The sequence below is a fragment of the Oncorhynchus tshawytscha genome, linkage group LG16 (assembly GCF_018296145.1).
Source record: "Oncorhynchus tshawytscha isolate Ot180627B linkage group LG16, Otsh_v2.0, whole genome shotgun sequence".
Taxonomy (NCBI): domain Eukaryota; kingdom Metazoa; phylum Chordata; class Actinopteri; order Salmoniformes; family Salmonidae; genus Oncorhynchus; species Oncorhynchus tshawytscha.
The window spans coordinates 69,591,450-69,611,415 of record NC_056444.1 but is presented as its reverse complement, the minus strand read 5'-3'; the positions used below and the strand labels follow the sequence as shown (position 1 = coordinate 69,611,415).

Here is a 19,966-nt window from a genome sequence, read left to right as displayed (position 1 = left end):
TTTCCTGGCACTGGACCCAAAATATTGATGTTTTGTTCCCCGAGCCACTTCGTAATCACTTTTGCCTTATGGCAAGGTGCTCCATCATGCTGGAAAAGGCATTGTTCATCACCAAACTGTTCCTGGATGGTTGGGAGAAATTGCTCTCGGAGGATGTGTTGGTACCATTCTTTAGTCATGGCTGTTTTCTTAGGCAAAATTGTGAGTGAGCCCACTCCCTTGGCTGAGAAGCAACCCCACATATAAATGGTCTCAGGATGCTTTACTTTTGACATGACACAGGACCGATGGCAGCGCTCACCTTGTTTTCTCCAGCCTTGCTTTCTTCCCGGATGCCCCAAACAATCGGAAAGGGGATTCATCAGAGAAAATGGCTTTACCCCAGTCCTCAGCAGTCCAATCCCTGTACCTTTTTGCAGAATATCAGTCTGTCCCTGATGTTTTTCCTGGAGAGAAGTGGCTTCTTTGCTGCCCTTCTTGACACCAAGCCATCCTCAACGTCTTTGCCTCACTGTACGTGCAGATGCACTCACATCTGCCATTCGTGAGCAAGCTCAGTACTGGTGGTGCCCTGATCCTGCAGCTGAATCAACTTTAGGAGACGGTGCTGGCGCTTGCTGGACTTTCTTGGGCACCCTGAAGCCTTCTTCAAAACAATTGAACCGCTCTCCTTGAAGTTCTTGATGATCCGATAAATGGTTGATTAGGGTGCAATCTTACTGGCAACAATATCTTTGCTTGTGAAGCCCTTTTTGTGCAAAGCAATGATGACGGCACCTGTTTCCTTGCAGGTAACTATGATTGACAGAGGAAGAACAATGATTCCGAGCACCATCCTCATTTTGAAGCTTCCAGTCTGTTATTCAAACTCAATCAGCATGACAGAGTGATCTCCAGCCTTGTCCTCGTCAACACTCACACCTATGTTAACGAGAGAATCATTGACATGTCAGCTGGTCCTTTTGTGGCAGGGCTGAAATGCAGTGGAAATGTTTTTTTTGGGTTTCAGTTAATTTGCAATTAATTGCAATTAATCTGATCACTCTTCATAACATTCTGGAGTATATGCAAATTGCCATCATACAAACTGAGGCAGCAGACTTTGAAACAGACATTCTCAAAACTTTTGGCCACGACTGTACACACACACAGTTATAACATATTAGGAACACCTTCCTAATATTGTATTGCACCCCCCACAGAACAGACTCAATTTGTCAGGGCATGGACTCTACAAGATGTCAAAAGCGTTCCACAGGGAAGCTGGCCCATGTTGACTCCGATGCTTCCCACAGTTGTGTCAAGTTGGCTGGATGTCCTTGGGTTGGTGGACCATTCTCGATACACACGGAAAATTGAGTGTGAAAAACCCAGCAGTGTTGCAGTTCTTGACACCAACTGGTGTGCCTACTACCATACCACGTTCAAAGGCACTTCACTTTTTTGTCTTGCCCATTCACCCTCTGAATGACACACACACAATCCATGTCTCAATTGTCTCAAGGCTTAAAAATCCTTCTTTAACCTCTCTCCTCCCCTTCATCTACACTGATTGAAGTGAATTTAACAGGTTCCATCAATAAGGGATCATAGACTGACCAGGTGAAAACTCTCATGGAAAGAGTAGGTGTTCCTAATGTTTTGTATACTCAGTGTATATTTAAAATCAATATCTTCAAAACAAATACATTTTAAAGAAGCACTTCTTGGTATAAGCAATACTGTACATTTAAAATATTTCTAAGATAAATTAATTTGACATGAATGTACGACTTTAATGTGGCAGGTAAGTGGAGTGCACCTGCATCCATTCTTCAACAATCTGAAGCATCAACAGACATACTGTATGACAGACTCAAAATGGTCCATGTCATTGGTTGACTCAATATTGTGTCCTGTTCACTCACGCTTACACAGCAATACATTAAATCTGTTCCAATATGTGTAGTGGCTTTTTTGCTTTACAACTAGATTTGGAAGAAGGATTCTTCTATTTAAATTGTGCACAAGCACCAATGCAACATTGAAGAGTAACCCTTGTGAGGAGGTAGATGGCAGATTTTTACAAGACATGATCCATGATATGATATGGGACTTTCAACTAGTTGTGAAGGGTGTTTAGCTGGGCTGATGCCCACACTGATTGCTTGGTTCTTACTCTGTGATGTGAGGTTGCACGAAGTGGCATCTTAGCCTGGTCCCAGATGGTCCAAGTTCTCAGAAGTGCTGTCTCACGCCAGTGTGACCCTAGGAGTTGGCAAAATGGCACAAACAGTTCTGGGACCAGGCTAATGGCACCTGGGTGGCAATGGAGATGGTTGGTGGTGTAGTGTCATGCAGGTCCAGCTAGGTGATGCAGGGGACAGCCAGGGTGAAGGTGCAGGCTGTTTGGGACAAGGGCACACAATGGCAGATGGACCTCACGTTTGGTGTACCTCATGGAACATTAACTCCCGTGGGACGCGAGTCTGTGGGCCGTAGAGCGTGCCGGCCCGGCGCTCGAAGGCAGACACATTTTTCTTTACCACCTCGTCAAAAAACACAGTTGCTAACTGAGAGTGGAGCAAGGAGCGGAACTCAAACGAGATCTGTGTGGCAGGAAGGAAGGAGAGGGCAGAATGTCAGTCGGAGAAGACATACAAAAGAGAAAGAGGATAAACAAAGGATAAGCTCTGTTAACGGATATAACTTAGACTATTCACATGCACAAGGTCTATGCACAAATAGAGAGCAAGATTAGAAGAAACTGAGAGGTTGGCAGCATGAGATAAACAAAAGGGCTGCAAGCTGGGGCTGTCATATTCACCGAAACGTCCACAGTGCAGGTGCGGGGATAACCAGGGATTCCAGGACTGAAGCGCCATATCGTCTCCAGGTGGTTAAAAAGTGTTCCATCTGTGCACACCGCCTAAAAAATGTAATCCAATAAGAAAGGGTTACTTAGAGTAATCTATCACCAAACCAACAATGATCATCACATATCTCATCATAATTCATGAATCCTCAATTAAGCGGGACTAAATGGGATTGCAAAAAATCTGGTAACTTTCTCAAGAATCCCAGGTTTTCAAGAAATCCTAGTTGGAAGATTCCTGAAACCAGGAGGGAATAAGCAGGAAATCTGGAAGTTACTGGGATTTTTAAACCATAATTAAACAGGAGGGACTTACTTTGACCATGTGGGGTCGCACCACGCTGATCATGGATGTGTATCGCTCTACGATGGGTGGGAATCCCACCTCTAGCTGAGCTTTGGAGTGGCCTGCCCTCTTCATGATGGTCTGGGACTTCTTACACCAGGGGACAAAGAGTTTGTAGTCATCCACGTTGGCTACCACATCATACATCTCCAGCATAGAGTACCTGAAGCAGCATAGCAAAAGGAGTTTGAAAACAACATTACATCCCTTCCACTTCGTGTTTCAAATAGGCTAAGCCCTATTTTTTCCTTTAATATGAAATCTATCTATGCATTCAAGCTCTCGTTCTCAAGCTCTCATTCAAGCTCTCATTCATCATTCAAGCTCTCATTCAAGCTCTCATTCAAGCTCTCATTCAAGCTCTCATTCAAGCTCTCATTCAAGCTCTCATTCAAGCTCTCATTCAAGCTCTCATTCAAGCTCTCATTCAAGCTCTCAATGGCAGGGTAGCCTAGCGGTTAGAGTGTTAGACTAGTAACCGGAAGGTTACAAGTTCAAATCCCCGAGCTGACAAGGTACAAATCTGTCGTTCTGCCCCTGGACAGGCCGTTAACCCACTGTTCCTAGGCCGTCATTGAAAATAAGAATTTGTTCTTAACTGACTTGCCTAGTTAAATAAAGGTAAATTAAATTTTAAAAACTACATACAGAAATAGGAAGTCCGACAATATATTCTATTTCATGTATGGTAGCATCTTACCCCAGTATCCTCCGCTCGGAGTACTCCTTTCTCTTATTTGTGAACCCCATGAAGGTTCTGCTGTGGGGAACTGATGTCACTGTGTCCCAATTCTGCTGATGGCAAAGCACTCTGGGAGTCCTAGTCATTACAATACCACATGATGACAAGTGTCTGATAGGGAAGGGAGAGAAAGGATCATGTTAAAAATACTGGAGTGTAACATCTCTAACAAACACACTTTTCCAGACAGGCTTCCTGTCTTTAGAGTCAGGGCAGAAATAATATATTGCCTGCAGGGGGAAAAGGTTGCCAGTAGTGTCCTAACCTTCAATGTCTAGGACAAGCTACTATATTCTGAGTAAACACATGAATGGAACTATGTGTAATGCGACCCACTCAGTCAGGTTATGTGAGGTGGCTTGCAGAGTTGGCATGTTTTGCTATTGGGGTCTGAATGTGCTCACTACAAATAACTGTGTGACAGTCATAAAAAGTTTAATTACAGTCATAGACAAAATTACAGAGAGCACTACTGACAAAGTGAAACCAACACGAAGAAAGCCACAATATGCATATACAACAATGGTGACATTGATAGGATTGAAAAGGGAACTTTTTAGGCCTTAATGCCAATTTGATGATTAATAGGAAGAACACAAGTTACTAATTGTTTATATTCTCTGAAAAAACAGAATGTTCTTCAGTGTGGACCTATTTGAACCAGATGTGTAAGTGCTTTGCTGGAACAAAAACCTGCACCAAAGGGGATTCAAAGATATGCACAATGCGCATGCACAGCACTGATTGGTTAATTGTGTCACATGAAGTTATCAATGTATTAATCTCACCTGATAGTCTGTCTCATATGTTCTCTTGACCCCGCGGTGTGACATGGTGAGCGCCCAGAGCCTACAGCAATCTCCAAAAACTCACTGAATGTCCGCACACCCATCGGTATTCGCCGGGCAGTTGCTGCCATTGTATTTTGGGTTACTTTATCAGAACCTCAAGTAGAATAACGGTTCACGGAGACCGGATCTGTAGGTTTCTGTTAAAACACCGACTTTAGCCAATTTCGGATTAGCTATTTGAAGCCTTTCCCAGTCCTATTTCAAGGCATCCATCAACGTCAGACACCGTGTAGATAAGCTTCAGTTCACTTATCCAAGTAGACGCAACCAAAAAGGCCGCGTTTACATAAGTCGTTTATTTATTCCAAGCTCGATGTCCTGGGACGCTGAAGGTGCATAAAATGCGCGTTCAAGTTTTTCCCCATACGGCGACAACTCTTTATCTCGACCGTATCTGTTTAGTAAAGTAAACACCGGTATTGGTCAGGCTCATGGCCAGGGACACACTGTTCTAAAACAGAGCAACTGTCCTATCAGTGCATTGCTGCCACCAACTGTGTCGGAGGTATTACAATCCCAAACCGCCCTGCTCCCAAAGAACATTACTGGGAGTAAAGCAATGATTTATTATATAATAAACGAGTACAATTTTAAAATGGAGAGATTATTTTGAAATGCATTTAGTATATAATTGTAATTCTCCTCAAACATTGCCAGGCTTTCACATTGTCTGGTAGGGCAAAACGGGGGACGTGGAACTGCGCATGTGCGTGATAGCAGAACTAACTAACAAACAAACATCAAGCAGAAACGGACAGCAAACACAGATCACGAACTTTCGTATTAATAACTAACTATCTACATGAGTTAACTATCGTGTAATATACCTTGCAGTTCCACTCTAATGAAGGAGCTCCGTCCTGGCTGACTTTGGGAGATGGGAGTACACAATATTACAGACCAGGTGATCTAGCAAGTAGTTAGCATGCTAACTAGCTAACGTTAGATGAAAAGCCTGGCTATTTGGCTGGCTAGTTAGCTAATCAAATGTTTTGATTATATTTTCCTTAAAGTTGACCAGTTCCATAACGTTACTGATGCAAGTATCTGCAAGCAATGTGTCGTAGGATTGTTAGCTAAACCTCTGCGCGGCCTAATGCTGTCTGCCAACGGTTTACTTAGCTAACGTTAACTAGCTGCGATTCCTTGCTAACCACACAGTCTGACGTTCTCCTGTGCTTATCTCCAGCTTCCACTGGTCCAAGCAGTTTTCAATCGAAATGCCGATGAAATTCAACTACTATTGCACAACAAGAAAGAGGACGTCAATGCACTGGTATGTTTGTGGTGCCACAGCACTGGCTCTGGTATATTGTGTGTTGATATTGTAACGTTAGCTAGCTACTGTATCGCAACATTTCTCCAGTTATTGCAAGTAGAGGGGTGCCAGGTGGATCCTTTTCCCAATTCAAGTGATTAGGATATTCTTTTGTATATCCCTAAAACCTAATTTATATATCTACAAACATGTCAACAGAAGGCCTAAAGTTTTTTTTTTTTAGGCAAGTCCGTTAAGAGCAAATTCTTAGTTTCATTGAGAGCCTAGGAACAGTGGGCTAATACATTTCAGGGGCAGAACGACAGATTGTTACCTTGTCAGCTCAGGATTCGATCTTGCAACCTTTAGGTTACTAGTCCAACGCTCTAACCACTAGGCTACCTCCCGGCCCAGTATCTCATTAATATACTTATTTGTGGCTGCCAGTGTAAGAGGGAGATGGATTTTGCGTCTTAATGTAGATGGTTCATTTCTCTTAACTTTTCCCACAGGACCAAGAGCGCCGTACAGCACTACATGCTGCTGCCTGTTTGGGGGATGTTCATATAATGGACCTCCTCATCAATGCAGGTGATTGTGACCAAAATTGACCAACCACTGGTAGTTATGTTAACTAAACAGAACTCCCCACGCCTGACCTGCTATATTTGCAATGAAAAGTACAGTTGTAGTAACAATGTGTAGTGTCTGTTCATTGTTCATTAGTCTGACTTAAACTTGAAAGAAATGACTCAACTGTACTTGTCAAGGCCCTCTAATATTGCTCCTTGTTTTGTACACTCTCATAGGTGCAAATGTAAATGCTAAGGACCATGTGTGGTTAACTCCATTGCACAGAGCTGCTGCCTCCCGGAATGAAGTAAGCAATGTTGATCATGTGAAGACTATAAAGCACTGTATCAATGTTTGGTACTGTTTGGGTGTTGACAAGAAGTGTTTTCTCAAGCCCAGTTTGATTCCTTCTCTCTCCAGAGGGCAGTGGGGCTACTTCTGCGGCAGGGAGCAGAGGCCAATGCACGAGACAAGTTCTGGCAGACTCCACTGCATGTTGCAGCTGCCAATAGAGCCACGCGCTGTGCAGAGGCCCTGCTCCCCCAGCTGAGCAATCTGAACATGGCAGACCGCACTGGCAGAACCGCCTTGCACCACGCTGCTCAGAGCGGATACATGGAGGTGAGGGCTGGAAATACTGTGTGCTCTTGGAACAGGGCTGTTTTTACAAACCATTTCAGAGTGGAACTGTTGATCTAAGATCAGTTCTTTGATGAGGTTTAAAGGCGGTTGGCATCCAATATGTTGCATTACCGCCACCTACTAGACTGGAGTAAAACTCCTTTTTTTTTTACAAATACTACCCTACTCACAAAAAACTCCCACCCTGTAGCTCCCTTCAGTAACCACGAGCACAACCGTTCCTTGATTTTAACTGGCGGCTTTATTCTGTAGTTTTAGTCAGAATTATCACCTTCCGTGAGAACTATAAAGTAAATGAAAATACAGTTAAGCACACTCTTACAACCTTATCTTACGAGTGACTTATTAGCTTGGTATAACTCTGAAGTGCTTACATACATAACAGTTTAACCGGCGTTATAACAGTAACAGATTAAACACATGAATAAAGGAAAAAATACCTCATTGGCTGCTTATTACAGAAGGGAGGAAATCAAACTTCACACTTATTATTCCTGGCATGAATTCACACTTCATCCTAACATACACTCTTCAACCTTTATGAACTACACCCGATGACATGAAAACTTAGCTAACGCAGCGCAGGATTGCCTTCCCTCCAAAAGTGTGTTGCTACAATAAGGATCCCCGTTACAACAGTATTAGCTACGTAGTTCCGATTGTATTATCATTTCCCCCGCACAGCGGATACGTAAACAATTCAAACAAAAGACAACGACATAACCTGTAAGTCTAACTGTCAGTTACACACCCTACTCCACTATTTAAATCGATTTAGTCCTACTTCAGGCCAACTACCTGAAAGGATGGGACACCACTACTTAACACACCCTGTAACTCTTCTGATGTCAAGTCTCGCACACCCCAATACCTCTGCAGCTGCCACCAAAACCTCTATTTTCTGCGACTTACATTCCATCCCTGCAGTACAGTTGATAACCATTGCTATAAATGCCAAAAATCCAATCTTACTGAAACATATATTACTTGTTTTATCCCTCTGTACTGGTTCATATCTACAATTATTTTTATACATTTTTTTTATATACCTTTATTAGGCAAGTCAGTTAAGAACAAATTCTTATTTACAATGACAGCCTAGGAACAGTGGGTTAACTGCCTTGTTCGGGGGCAGAACGACAGATTTTTACCTTGTCAGCTCAGAGATTCGATCTAGCAACCTTACGGTTACTGACCCAACGCTCTAACCACTAGGCTACCTGCCTCCCCACTACTCACACCACTCTTCTCAGGATCCCTCCCCCTTGACCCATCTTCCTCTACTTAATTCACTGCCTCAGCATGTGACAACTTCTGCACTACTCTAACCCTGGAAACATCAACCTACCTCTCTCGCACAGGACCTTTCTGATCCCCAGCCCCATGGCACTCCTACAATTAACACATACCACTACTTCAGAGGGGTTGGGTTAAATGCAGAAGACACATTTCAGTTGAAGGCCTTCAGTTGTACAACTGACTAGGTTGTGTACAACTGACTAGGTTGTGTACAACTGACTAGGTTGTGTACAACTGACTAGGTTGTGTACAACTGACTAGGTTGTGTACAACTGACTAGGTTGTGTACAAACTGACTAGGTTGTGTACAACTGACTAGGTTGTGTACAACTGACTAGGTTGTGTACAACTGACTAGGTTGTGTACAACTGACTAGGTTGTGTACAACTGACTAGGTTGTGTACAACTGACTAGGTTGTGTACAACTGACTAGGTTGTGTACAACTGACTAGGTTGTGTACAACTGACTAGGTTGTGTACAAACTGACTAGGTTGTGTACAACTGACTAGGTTGTGTACAACTGACTAGGTTGTGTACAACTGACTAGGTTGTGTACAACTGACTAGGTTGTGTACAACTGACTAGGTTGTGTACAACTGACTAGGTTGTGTACAATCAGCACAAACCCCTTGGATTGTAGCACTCAACACTGCATCCCACTTATAAAGCAGCTGCTTCATCTTCATGTTATTCTTTATCAAAAGCTACCGCAGCGCTTTTCCATTTCAAGTAAGCGTGCTCTTCCAACCACCATCCAACTCTAGGATCAGTTCTCCCATTTTGTTCATTATAATTTTGAAGGAAAACCTGGTTATAGATCAGCATGCCTACTCTGAGATGCTTTAGTGAATAATGAAACTCTGTTTATATGTAATTTTTCCTCTTGTCTGTCCTCAGATGGTGAAGTTGCTGCTGAATAAAGGGGCCAACTTGAGTACCAATGATAAGAGAGAGAGACAGCCTATCCACTGGGCAGCGTACTTAGGTGAGTTGGACTCTGCACTGGGAAAACTCTTAACGTGATTTTCTTAGAGTACCGAATTATCAGAATTTCATAAAACTGGCTTGAATGGCAGGTTATAAATATTCAGTGTTTCCCAATTTTAAGTTGGGTGAACATTATGGATGTACTCCTCACTAGAGGGTGACATTAAAACAGTACTCACACTGCCTCTCCTATGTGACTTATAGGGCATCTGGAGGTGTTGAAGCTGCTAGTGTCTCGGAGTGCAGACAAGGGCTGCAAGGACAAGCAGGGCTACACCCCTCTCCATGCTGCCGCTGCCAGCGGACACATTGACATAGTCAAGTACCTACTGAGGCTCGGGGCTGAGGTGAGTGTAGAGGTCAAATTGTATTTATTTTACGAGGTTAGTCTCATTGAGTTTAAACATCTCTTTTACAAGAGAAACCTGGCCAATATAGCAGTACACAAAGTTTCAAACATTTACAACACAATGTACTACATTTAAAAAAAAACATCTGACACATTTGAATAGGCACATTGGTTTTGGGAGGAGTGGTTCAGCTAGGGGTCAAACCATTGACTGCCGCCCAATTCATTTTCCACCAAAGATTTTACCCTGACTTTAAAATGATTCTAGGGGGTGTGCTCCTGTAGTTTCAAGTCCTTTTGTCGCTCATTCCAAGTAGAGGAGGCAGGGTACTGGAATGCTTTTTTACCTAGCTCTGTACGGGCCTTAGGCACTGTCAACGAGATACAGATCTGTGAGCGTAGGCGATATTTGTCATTAGTCAGCTGGACAATGCACATACTTGGGAGCTGTCTCAATATGGCCTTATGGGTAAACGGATGCTCAAGATAGCCATAGGAAGTAATATTAATTGAGTTTTAGTTTGACCATTACCAGAAGAGACAGTGGATTATCTTTGAATAGAATTCAATTTATGCATATATATATATATATGCATAAATTGAATTATATTCAAAGATAATCCACTGTCTCTCTCATATATATATATATATATATATATATTATATATAATATATATATATATATATTATATATAATATATATATATATATATATATATATATTATATATATATATATATATATATATATATATATATATATATATATATATATATATATATATATATGAGAGAGAGATAGTTTGACCATATATATGCGTACAGTTGAAGTCGGAAGTTTACATACCATAGCCAAATACATTTAAACTCAGACTTTCACAATTCCTGACATTTAATCCTAGTAAAAAGTCACTGTCTAAGGTCAGTTAGGATCACCACTTTATTTTAAGAATGTGAAATGTCAGAATAATAGTATGTAGTAATATAATGATTTATTTCAGCTTTTATTTCTTTCATCACATTCTCAGTGGGTCAGAAGTTTACATACACTCAATTTGAATTTGGTAGCATTGCCTTTAAATTGTTTAACGTGGGTCAGACGTTTTGGGTAGCCTTCCACAAGCTTCCCACAATAAGTTGGGGGAATTTTGGCCCATTCCTCCTGACATAGCTGGTGTAACTGAGTCAGGTTTGTAGGCCTCCTTACTCGCACACACACTTTCAGTTCTGCCCACAAATGTTCTATAGGATTGAGGTCAGGGCTTTGTGATGGCCACTCCAATACCTTGACTTTGTTGTCCTTTGCCACAACTTTGGAATTGTGCTTGGGGGTCATTGTCCATTTGGAAGACCCATTTGCGACCAAGCTTTAACTTCCTGACTGATGTCTTGATGTTGCTTCAATATATCCACATAATTTAGCTTCCTCATGATGCAATCTATTTTGTGAAGTGCACCAGTCCCTCCTGCAGCAAAGCACCCCACAACATGATGCTGCCACCCCCGTGGTTCACAGTTGGGATGGTGTTCTTAGGCTTGCAAGCCTCCCCCTTTTTCCTCCAAAAATAACGATGGTATTTATGGCCAAATAGTTCTATTTTTGTTTCACCAAAAAGTACGATCTTTGTCCCCATGTGCAGTTGCAAACCATAGTCTGGCTTTTTTTATGGCAGTGGCTTCTTCCTTGCTTAGCGGCCATTCAGGAATCGTTTTACTGTGGATATAGATACTTTTGTACCTGTTTCCTCCAGCATCTTCACAAGGTCCTTTGCTGTTGTTCTGGGATTGAATTGCACTTTTCGCATCAAAGTACATTCATCTCTAGGAGACAGAAGGGCGTCTCCTTCCTGAGTGGTATGACGGCTGCGTGGTCCCATGGTGTTTACACTTGCGTACTATAGTTTGTACAAGTGAACGTGGTACCTTCAGGCGTTTGGAAATTGCTCCCAAGGATGAACCAGACTTGTGGAGGTCTACAATTTCTTTTCTGAGGTCTTGGCTGATTTCTTTTGATTTTCCCATGATGTCAAGCAAAGAGGCACTGAGTTTGAAGGTAGGCCTTGAAATACATCCACGGGTACACCTCCAATTGACTCAAATGATGGACATGACATAATTTTCTGGAATTTTCCAAGCTATTTAAAGGTACAGTCAACTTCTGACCCACTGGAATTGTGATACAGGGAATTATAAGTGAAATAATCTGTCTGTAAACAATTGTTGGAAAAATGACTTGTGTCATGCACAAAGTAGATGTCTTAACTGACTTGCCAAAACTAAAGTTTGTTAACAAGACATTTGTGGAGTGGATGATAAACTGATTTTAATGACTCCAACCTAAGTGTATGTAAACTTCCGCCTTCGTGTGTTTGTTTGTTTGTTTGTTGCTTAGCTAGCTCCTTATGTCTTGTGTGATCTTGTACTATTTCAGCTGGATGAGCCCAATGCCTTTGGGAACACTGCTCTGCATGTGGCCTGCTACACAGGCCAAGAGGCTGTGGCCAATGAGCTGGTGAACCAAGGAGCTAACGTCAACCAGCCCAACAGGAGTGGCTATACCCCACTGCACCTGGCCGCTGTGTCCACCAACGGGGCCCTCTGCCTGGAGCTGCTGGTCAACAATGGGGCCGACGTCAACCAGCAGGTCTGGGCCCTTATTCATAAAGTGTCAATGAGTAGGAATACTGATCTCGGATTATGTCCCCACCTGTCCATGTAATCTTATTCATTATGATCTAAAATGAAAAACTGATCCTAGATCAGCAGCTCTACTCTGAGGCTAATGCAATCAGTAGCCTTATATGTTGTTTAATGGGTGGCGATGGGAGGATTTATCTGTTCTCTGCCAGACTAGTTTGTCATATTTCTCTTCTCCCTTCGCTAGAGTAATGCAGGGAAGAGCCCCCTGCACATGGCAGCCATTCATGGACGCTTCACACGCTCTCAGATCCTCATCCAAAATGGTAACCATGACAACCCCTCTAACTGAATGACATGTTAGGATGCTTTATACAAGTCCTGTCCCACTGGGTCTCTGATTCTATGTTTCTTGTTTGTTGTTAGGTGGAGAGATTGACAGTGTGGATAAATATGGCAATACCCCCCTCCATGTTGCTGCTAAGTACGGCCATGAACTACTGATCAGTACTCTGATGACCAACGGTGCAGATACAGCCAGACAAGGGATTCATGGGATGTTCCCGCTGCACCTGGCTGTGCTCTATGGGTTTTCAGACTGTTGTCGCAAGCTACTCTCCTCAGGTTGGTACTTACATACATACACTACCGTTCAAAAGTTTGGGGTCACTTACAAAATGTCCTTGTTTTTGAAAGAAAAACACTTTTTTTGTCCATTTAAAATAACATCAAATTGATCAGAAATACAGTGTAGACATTGTTAATGTTGTAAATGACTATTGTAGCTGGTAATGGCTGATTTAGGAATATCTACATTGGCGTACAGAAGCCATTTTTCAGCAACCATCACTCCTGTGTTCCAATGGCACGTTGTGTCAGCTAATCCAAGTTTATCATTTTAAAGGGTTAGTTGATCATTTGAAAACCCTTTTGTTTCAGAAGAAAGTCTTTGTTTCTGGCCATTTTGAGCCTGTAATCAAACCCACATGCTGATGCTCAAGATACTCAACTAGTCTAAAGAAGGCCAGTTTTATTGCTTCTTTAATCAGAACAACATTTTTCAGCTGTGCTGACAATTGCAAAAAAGTTTTCTAATGATCAATTGGCCCTTTTAAAATTATAAACTTGGATTAGCTAACACAACGTGCCATTGGAACACAGGAGTGATGGTTGCTGATAATGGGCCTCTACCCTTATGTAGATATTCCATAAAAAAACTGCAGTTTCCAGCTACAATAGTCATTTACAACATTGACAATGTCTACACTGTATTTCTGATCAATTTGATGTTATTTTAAATGGACAAAAAAGTAGCTTTTCTTTCAAAAACAAGGACATTTCAAAGTGACCCCAAACTTTTGAACGGTAGTGTACATTTATATCTGTATTTGATGGATCACTCCTGGTTGCCTCTTCCTCTCCCCTCAGGTCAGCTGTACAGTATTGTTTCATCTATGAGTAAGGAGCACGTACTATCAGCCGGGTTTGACATAAACACTCCAGACAACTTTGGAAGGACCTGTCTACATGCTGCTGCTTCTGGAGGGTAAGACACAGAATCACACTCTAAAACTGGACCCATTCTGAACTATTGGATAATATACCCAAATGAGTCTGTCATTCTCATCATCTTATTACTCACTTCTCCGCTGCTGACAGAAACGTTGAATGTCTCAACTTGCTCTTAAGCAGTGGTACTGACTTGAATCAGAGGGACCAATCGGGAAGGTGAGTTTTTGCCACTGATTATTTTCTTTGTCTGTGTTTGTACTCATGCTGGTGTGAGTACGAGATAGTAATGTTAAATGCCTGGGTACTGTAAAAGCTCTTTGTGAACAGCTAATGTAAAAAGTGCTTTATGAATACATTTGATTGATGCACTGATTATTAGTTGGGCCTTCTCTTGGTCTCTCAGGACTCCGTTGCACTATGCAGCTGCTAATGGGAGGTACCAATGCACTGTGACCCTAGTGAGTGCTGGCGCTGAGGTCAATGAGCCAGACCGTACAGGCTGCACTCCCCTGCACTACTCTGCTGCCTCCCAGGCCTTCTGCAGGTAGGAACTCACACTCCATCGACAAATACACCAAGACGCTTTCAGGAAACATAGCTGTGTTGAATTTGTGAATAAACGTGTTCATTCTGCACTTCCAGAATGGACCGACATTTCCCTGGGACTCTTCAGAGCGAGGAGGATGGAGATAAGGAGTCCTATTTGTTAGTTTACTGTCTGCAACCATTATTTTGTATCTTTTTAAAATGTGTATAATTTTCTACTGATTTTAAAGATCCGCTTAAAGAACTCAATATGTTTATTTCATGACCCCTACTTGACTGTGGCTTTTGTCTGTTTTTGTTACTAGTTGCTTGGAGCATCTGTTGGACAACGGTGCAGACCCATCCCTGGTCAACTCTAAAGGTTACAGTGCTGTTCATTATGCTGCTTCCCACGGCAACAAGCAGAACCTGGAACTGGTAAGTCCTTCTGTTTGTGTTCAGTAACTTGTATAGCTCCAGCCATTTAGGTAAATTGTTTTTCATCATGACTTTGCTGTATCTGTGGATAGTATTACATTGTGACTCTTGTCCCTTTTAGCTCCTGGAAATGTCCTTTAATGCCCTAGGAGACATTGAGAGCAGTATTCCAGTGAGTCCGTTGCATTTAGCTGTAAGTGTGCTTTTCATTCCTAAAATCCTCTCTGTTACTTTGTAGCTTGAGACTGAGTGTGTGTTTCGTATGGAGAAGATGCCATGTTCATATAGAGCAGCCAAAACATGACAGCTTCCTGTCGTATCCCATCTCCTCTCCCCCTCAGGCTGATAATGGCCACTGGCAGGCGCTGAGTGTGCTGACAGAGACTGCTGCCTACGTAGATGTGCAAGATGCCTCAGGCCGCTCTGTGCTCTACTTGGCTTCCCAGAGAGGTTACGCCCGCTGTGTAGAGGTCCTGCTAGCCCAGGGGGCCTCCTGCCTCCTCAACGAGAACAGACACATGTGGACCCCTCTACACGTCGCAGGTACGGTCCCCCCCTCAGAACCAGATGTGGGTTGAAATGAGTTAAAGTTTATTTGCCATGTGTAATGAATACATGCAAGTATGTGTCCCTGTATATTGTTCGATATTAGCAAGTATGGAATAGCTTAGAAACAAAGCAGTCAGGGTTGAATGTGTGATTGAATATTTGTTTCATATCAGCTGCCAACGGCCACACGGAATGTCTCCACATGCTGGTGGAAAGCGGGGAGGAGGCAGACCTTACCAACGTCACAGACACACAGGGACAGTGAGTGGTCTCTCTTTCTTGCTACCTGGCAGGAAACTTTGTTTTTTTAATGTAAATGTGTTATTTACTTTTAATAACTCCATATAGATACAGTGTTAGCAATACAGTTTAGGCTGTTCACGGAAGATTTACAGAATCGCACATCCTGTCTGCTAGAATGCATTGTTGTTGACGTTGTAATATAAATGACTGTGTGTGTGTGTGGTCTTCCCTGTCTTCCTCCTCAGGACCCCTCTGATGCTGGCCGTGCTAGGTGGCCATACAGACTGTGTCCACCTGCTGTTGGAGAAGGGGGCCTGGCCTGACACCAAGGACAAGGGGGGCAGCACAGCCTTGCACAGAGGGGTGAGCTACACGCCTTGAGGCTTTTCACATTACTCAGCTGAGAAAAAGGTCAAATTCTTCAGCTACACCTAGCCTGTCTGGTTGTTGTGTGGTACAGAGGAACACTGCAACATTAGTTTGAAATAATTATTAAAGCACTGTAAAAGTTAGAAATATAGCTGTGTAACTCTTTGGAACCTGTCCCATAGGCGGTGGTGGGCCGTGAGGACTGTGTGACAGCCCTGCTGGATCATGAGGCATCTGCCCTGTGTCGGGACGGCCAGGGTCGTACCCCCCTGCATTACGCTGCCTCCCACCGCTACACTGACATCCTGGCGAGTCTGCTGCGTGCCGCCACACGCTCCGATCCTCTGGACTCCCTATTGGACCACGAAGAGTACACGCCGTCACACTGGGCCGCCTACCAAGGTCTGTGTGGTTATTGGTTACATCCCAAAACACCCTCTTTCAAGAAGGGTGTATATTACATGTATAAATGAAATGTGGGGGGAAAACGGTTTGTTTTGTAGTGTCTTTGTAATTCAAGATGAACACACTTTTTTTTTCTCCTATCAGGGCATGAAGGCTGTTTGGAGGTTTTACTTGAACACAAAACATGTAGTAGCCAGGAGGGAAACCGCTTTACCCCATTGCACTGTGCTCTGTGAGTATTCTCTAATCAATGTTTTAAACATGATAATACATTATTACGACAATGTGTTTGGGAAAGGATCAGTAATGATGGGTTCTATAAACGGGTTGGTTGTTTAGCAACAAAACTGACAGTTGCTAAACTACAGGGTTGGCTTAGACTGTTGACAACGTGAACTATATTTAGTCTCCAAATGTTTATTGAAAACATAAATACATTTGCACAATGAGCACTTGTCTCAAATACATTGTTACAATTGTTGGTTAGCTAGTTAGCTAATTTTAGCCATATTAGCATAGACATCAGTCAAAACACCACAAAACAAGACATGGTATCAATAATGATGAAACGAGCCACCAATGATTCCCCACGGGGCAGCTTCTTGTCATTGTTGCTAGCTATCTGACCTTTCAGAATCGTAACAACGCACGCCTTCCGGGCCACATCGACACGCGCATCTTTTTTGTGACGTTATCAGTCAACACGTCTATGTGGTGATCTTTTGATGTTGTGTGATGCTGCAGAATGAATGGCCGCAGTGGAGCTGCAGAGATGCTGTTGGAATCTGCTGGTGTACAGATGGTTAACACCAGGGATACCAAAGGAAGGTAAGTCAATTGAGGGCAAGGTGTCATTACCTTACTAGATGTTTACCTGGGTATCTCCTGTTTCATTGGTATGTCTTCTGAGCTGTACCTCTGCGCTCAGTGTGGACTCTAGATTTGATCTCCTGTTTCATTGTCATGCGAGACTGAGCTCACCAAGGTCAGGCTGCCTCTCTTTGCCTGTAGGACCCCACTTCATGCCGCAGCGTGCGCCGAGGACGTGTCGGGGCTGCAGCTGGTCCTACGCCACGGCGCTGAGATCAACGCCGTGGACCACACCGGGCGCTCTGCTCTCATGGTTGCTGCTGACAACGGACAGAGTGGCACCGTGGGTAAGTCTACGGAACACATTTTCGTTGATGTTTTGATAAAGGATAGAGTTTAGCAGATTCTCTCTCATCAGTCTCTGAAGAAGAATGAACTACCACTTGATTGGAGTGAATTCATTATGTGTTGGGTAGATCTGTAAAGAGGAATCCTGTGTCATTTATCTCTTGATTCTCCCCTGGTGTCCCCAGCCATCCTCCTGCAACGGGCCAAGGCTGACCTGACACTGCTGGACGACAATGGAAACACTGCCCTGCATCTGGCCTGCAGCAAGGTAAGCAGCCCTCACAATATCATCAGAGCTCGGAAAGAAATGGAGCATAATAACATAGCATTCAAGCTTTCAGCACCTCTCTGATGAATGGAGATTAATGAAGTGAATGTATTGATGATGGTTGATGTAAGCATGTTTCTGTATTTGTCTTGCAGGCTCATGAGATGTGTGCCCTGCTGATTCTGGGGGAGATCCATAACGCTACCCTCGTCAATGCAACCAACGCTGCACTGCAAATGCCCCTGCATCTAGCAGCACGCAACGGTATGGCCACCGTGGTCCAGGCACTGCTGAGTCGAGGAGCCACAGTGCTGGCAGTGGATGAGGAGGGTAAGGACAGACACTATTACATCTTTCTCAAAACCTTGTCTTCATTTTAATAATGCTATGGGCTTTCTAATTGATTTCTGATTGTTACTTACTTAGGCCTTTTTCTCCTCCTCGAGCATAGGCCATAGACAACAGCTTTCTAGTGTATCTGGTCTGATGGTGTTTTTGTTTTTGACCAGGCCACACTCCAGCCCTGGCCTGCGCCCCCAACAAGGACGTGGCTGACTGCCTGGCTCTGATCCTCTCTACCATGAAACCTTTCCCACCTCTGGACCCTTCCTCGTGCTCCTGCTCCTCTTCCTCCTGCCCCTGCACCTCCATCTCTGTCTCCTCCATATCTGTCTCCTCCTCCATCTCCCCCGGTCTCAACCTACTGAAGCACTGCGGCATCACCGCAGCCTGCACACCCCTGCCCAACGGAAGCCTTCACCATCACCACGGCTAAGTCAAAGACCACCATGGCGCCGCCATCGGCCTGGACGGGTGCCTTTCTGAGTGAGGTCATCCTACACCTACAATCTGACACCACTGCAACCACCACCACAGGGTGACTCCCTTGAGTACACCCACCTACACGCCTGTGCGTATGTGTGCGCGTATGGTCTTCTCCTGAAGTGCAGTCAAACCTATATGCAAATAGAGCCCACAGCATCTATCTCAGCTCTGTAGTAGTTAGTGCTTAACACAGAGAGACTGATCTCTCTTTCTGTAATGTCACTGGAATACTGCTGTTTGTCCCTAAATGGTTGCTAATAACCAACCACAAAAATCATCTAAATAATCAATCCCTTTAAAAAATGTCCCGCAAATAGGTACTTGTCAGCACAGAAAAATGACTGACAGCTTAAAGGACTTTTTATTCTCCTTTTTGTGTTTGTTTGTAGTCTCTTGTTTAGTCACTTCTCATTATCATTCAGTATTTAATATTATATCAGAAACTAGGACTAGTAGTGGTGGCCTTGAATAGGAATGCACAGCCTTCCCCAAAGGAGAATGATCAAACGGGTTAAAGTAGGGTAGAGGACTTGATGAAGGAACCATACAGAAGAAAGTCCTGCCCAAGAGTGCAATGCTAAAATATATCTATTCTGACTTTTTTTTTTTTTTATGATTATAATATGTACCTTGTGTAGTAGCCTATATTTAAACTTTTAGCCTAAAATAGTTTGTCAATTTCATAGAGCTGCTAAAGTTTGAAAAATGTATATGTAAGCATGTCTCCTTGCAAAGGAGTACAGTGCTCGGGTTGGGATTTTAGCATCAATTTATTCTCAATGCTGAAGTATTGTCTACAACACAGTTTTGTGTTTACTAAGCTAGAATGTGGTTCAAAGCATATCAGTTATGACCAAAGGTGATCATCACTACTATGGCAAAACAAAAATATTTATTTGAGATGTACTGTATAGAGAAAGACGATAGATCGATCTTGAGATACCTCGATAAATAATTTTGCAGCTGCTGAACGATTAGACAGGGAGAGTAGTAGCAATGAGGCCTTGGTTATTTAGTTTGCCTTTGGGAGCGGGCTCGCCCCATTGCACCTCAGTGAAGCCTCTTGTATTGTGAGCACTTTCTCTTGTATTCTGAGATTACTGCTCAGTCATTTTACTAGCCATTTCAATTGATTT

General features: G+C 43.1%; 2 protein-coding genes across 2 annotated transcripts; one reads left to right on the top strand and one right to left on the bottom strand.

Annotated features, from left to right (window-relative positions):
• Nucleotides 1-1,621: 1,621 nt before the first annotated feature.
• On the bottom strand, nt 1,622-5,275 carry LOC112216247 (coenzyme Q-binding protein COQ10 homolog A, mitochondrial). The gene is made up of 5 exons (XM_024376094.2): nt 4,731-5,275; nt 3,901-4,053; nt 3,171-3,363; nt 2,807-2,908; nt 1,622-2,588 (listed from the first exon to the last, which is right to left on the bottom strand). Exons 1-5 carry the CDS (start codon nt 4,859-4,861, stop codon nt 2,421-2,423), a joined length of 747 nt encoding a protein of 248 aa, XP_024231862.1. The 5' UTR covers nt 4,862-5,275; the 3' UTR covers nt 1,622-2,420.
• Nucleotides 5,276-5,488: 213 nt separating this feature from the next.
• On the top strand, nt 5,489-19,199 carry LOC112216246 (serine/threonine-protein phosphatase 6 regulatory ankyrin repeat subunit C). The gene is made up of 26 exons (XM_024376093.2): nt 5,489-5,697; nt 5,983-6,069; nt 6,564-6,642; nt 6,861-6,931; nt 7,045-7,245; nt 9,464-9,551; nt 9,758-9,900; nt 12,333-12,545; nt 12,786-12,864; nt 12,965-13,162; nt 13,967-14,084; nt 14,198-14,266; nt 14,454-14,594; nt 14,693-14,755; nt 14,902-15,013; nt 15,135-15,206; nt 15,355-15,556; nt 15,736-15,823; nt 16,051-16,168; nt 16,357-16,576; nt 16,724-16,811; nt 17,324-17,407; nt 17,591-17,736; nt 17,923-18,005; nt 18,161-18,335; nt 18,515-19,199. Exons 1-26 carry the CDS (start codon nt 5,671-5,673, stop codon nt 18,778-18,780), a joined length of 3,231 nt encoding a protein of 1,076 aa, XP_024231861.1. The 5' UTR covers nt 5,489-5,670; the 3' UTR covers nt 18,781-19,199.
• The last annotated feature ends 767 nt before the right edge of the window (nt 19,200-19,966 follow it).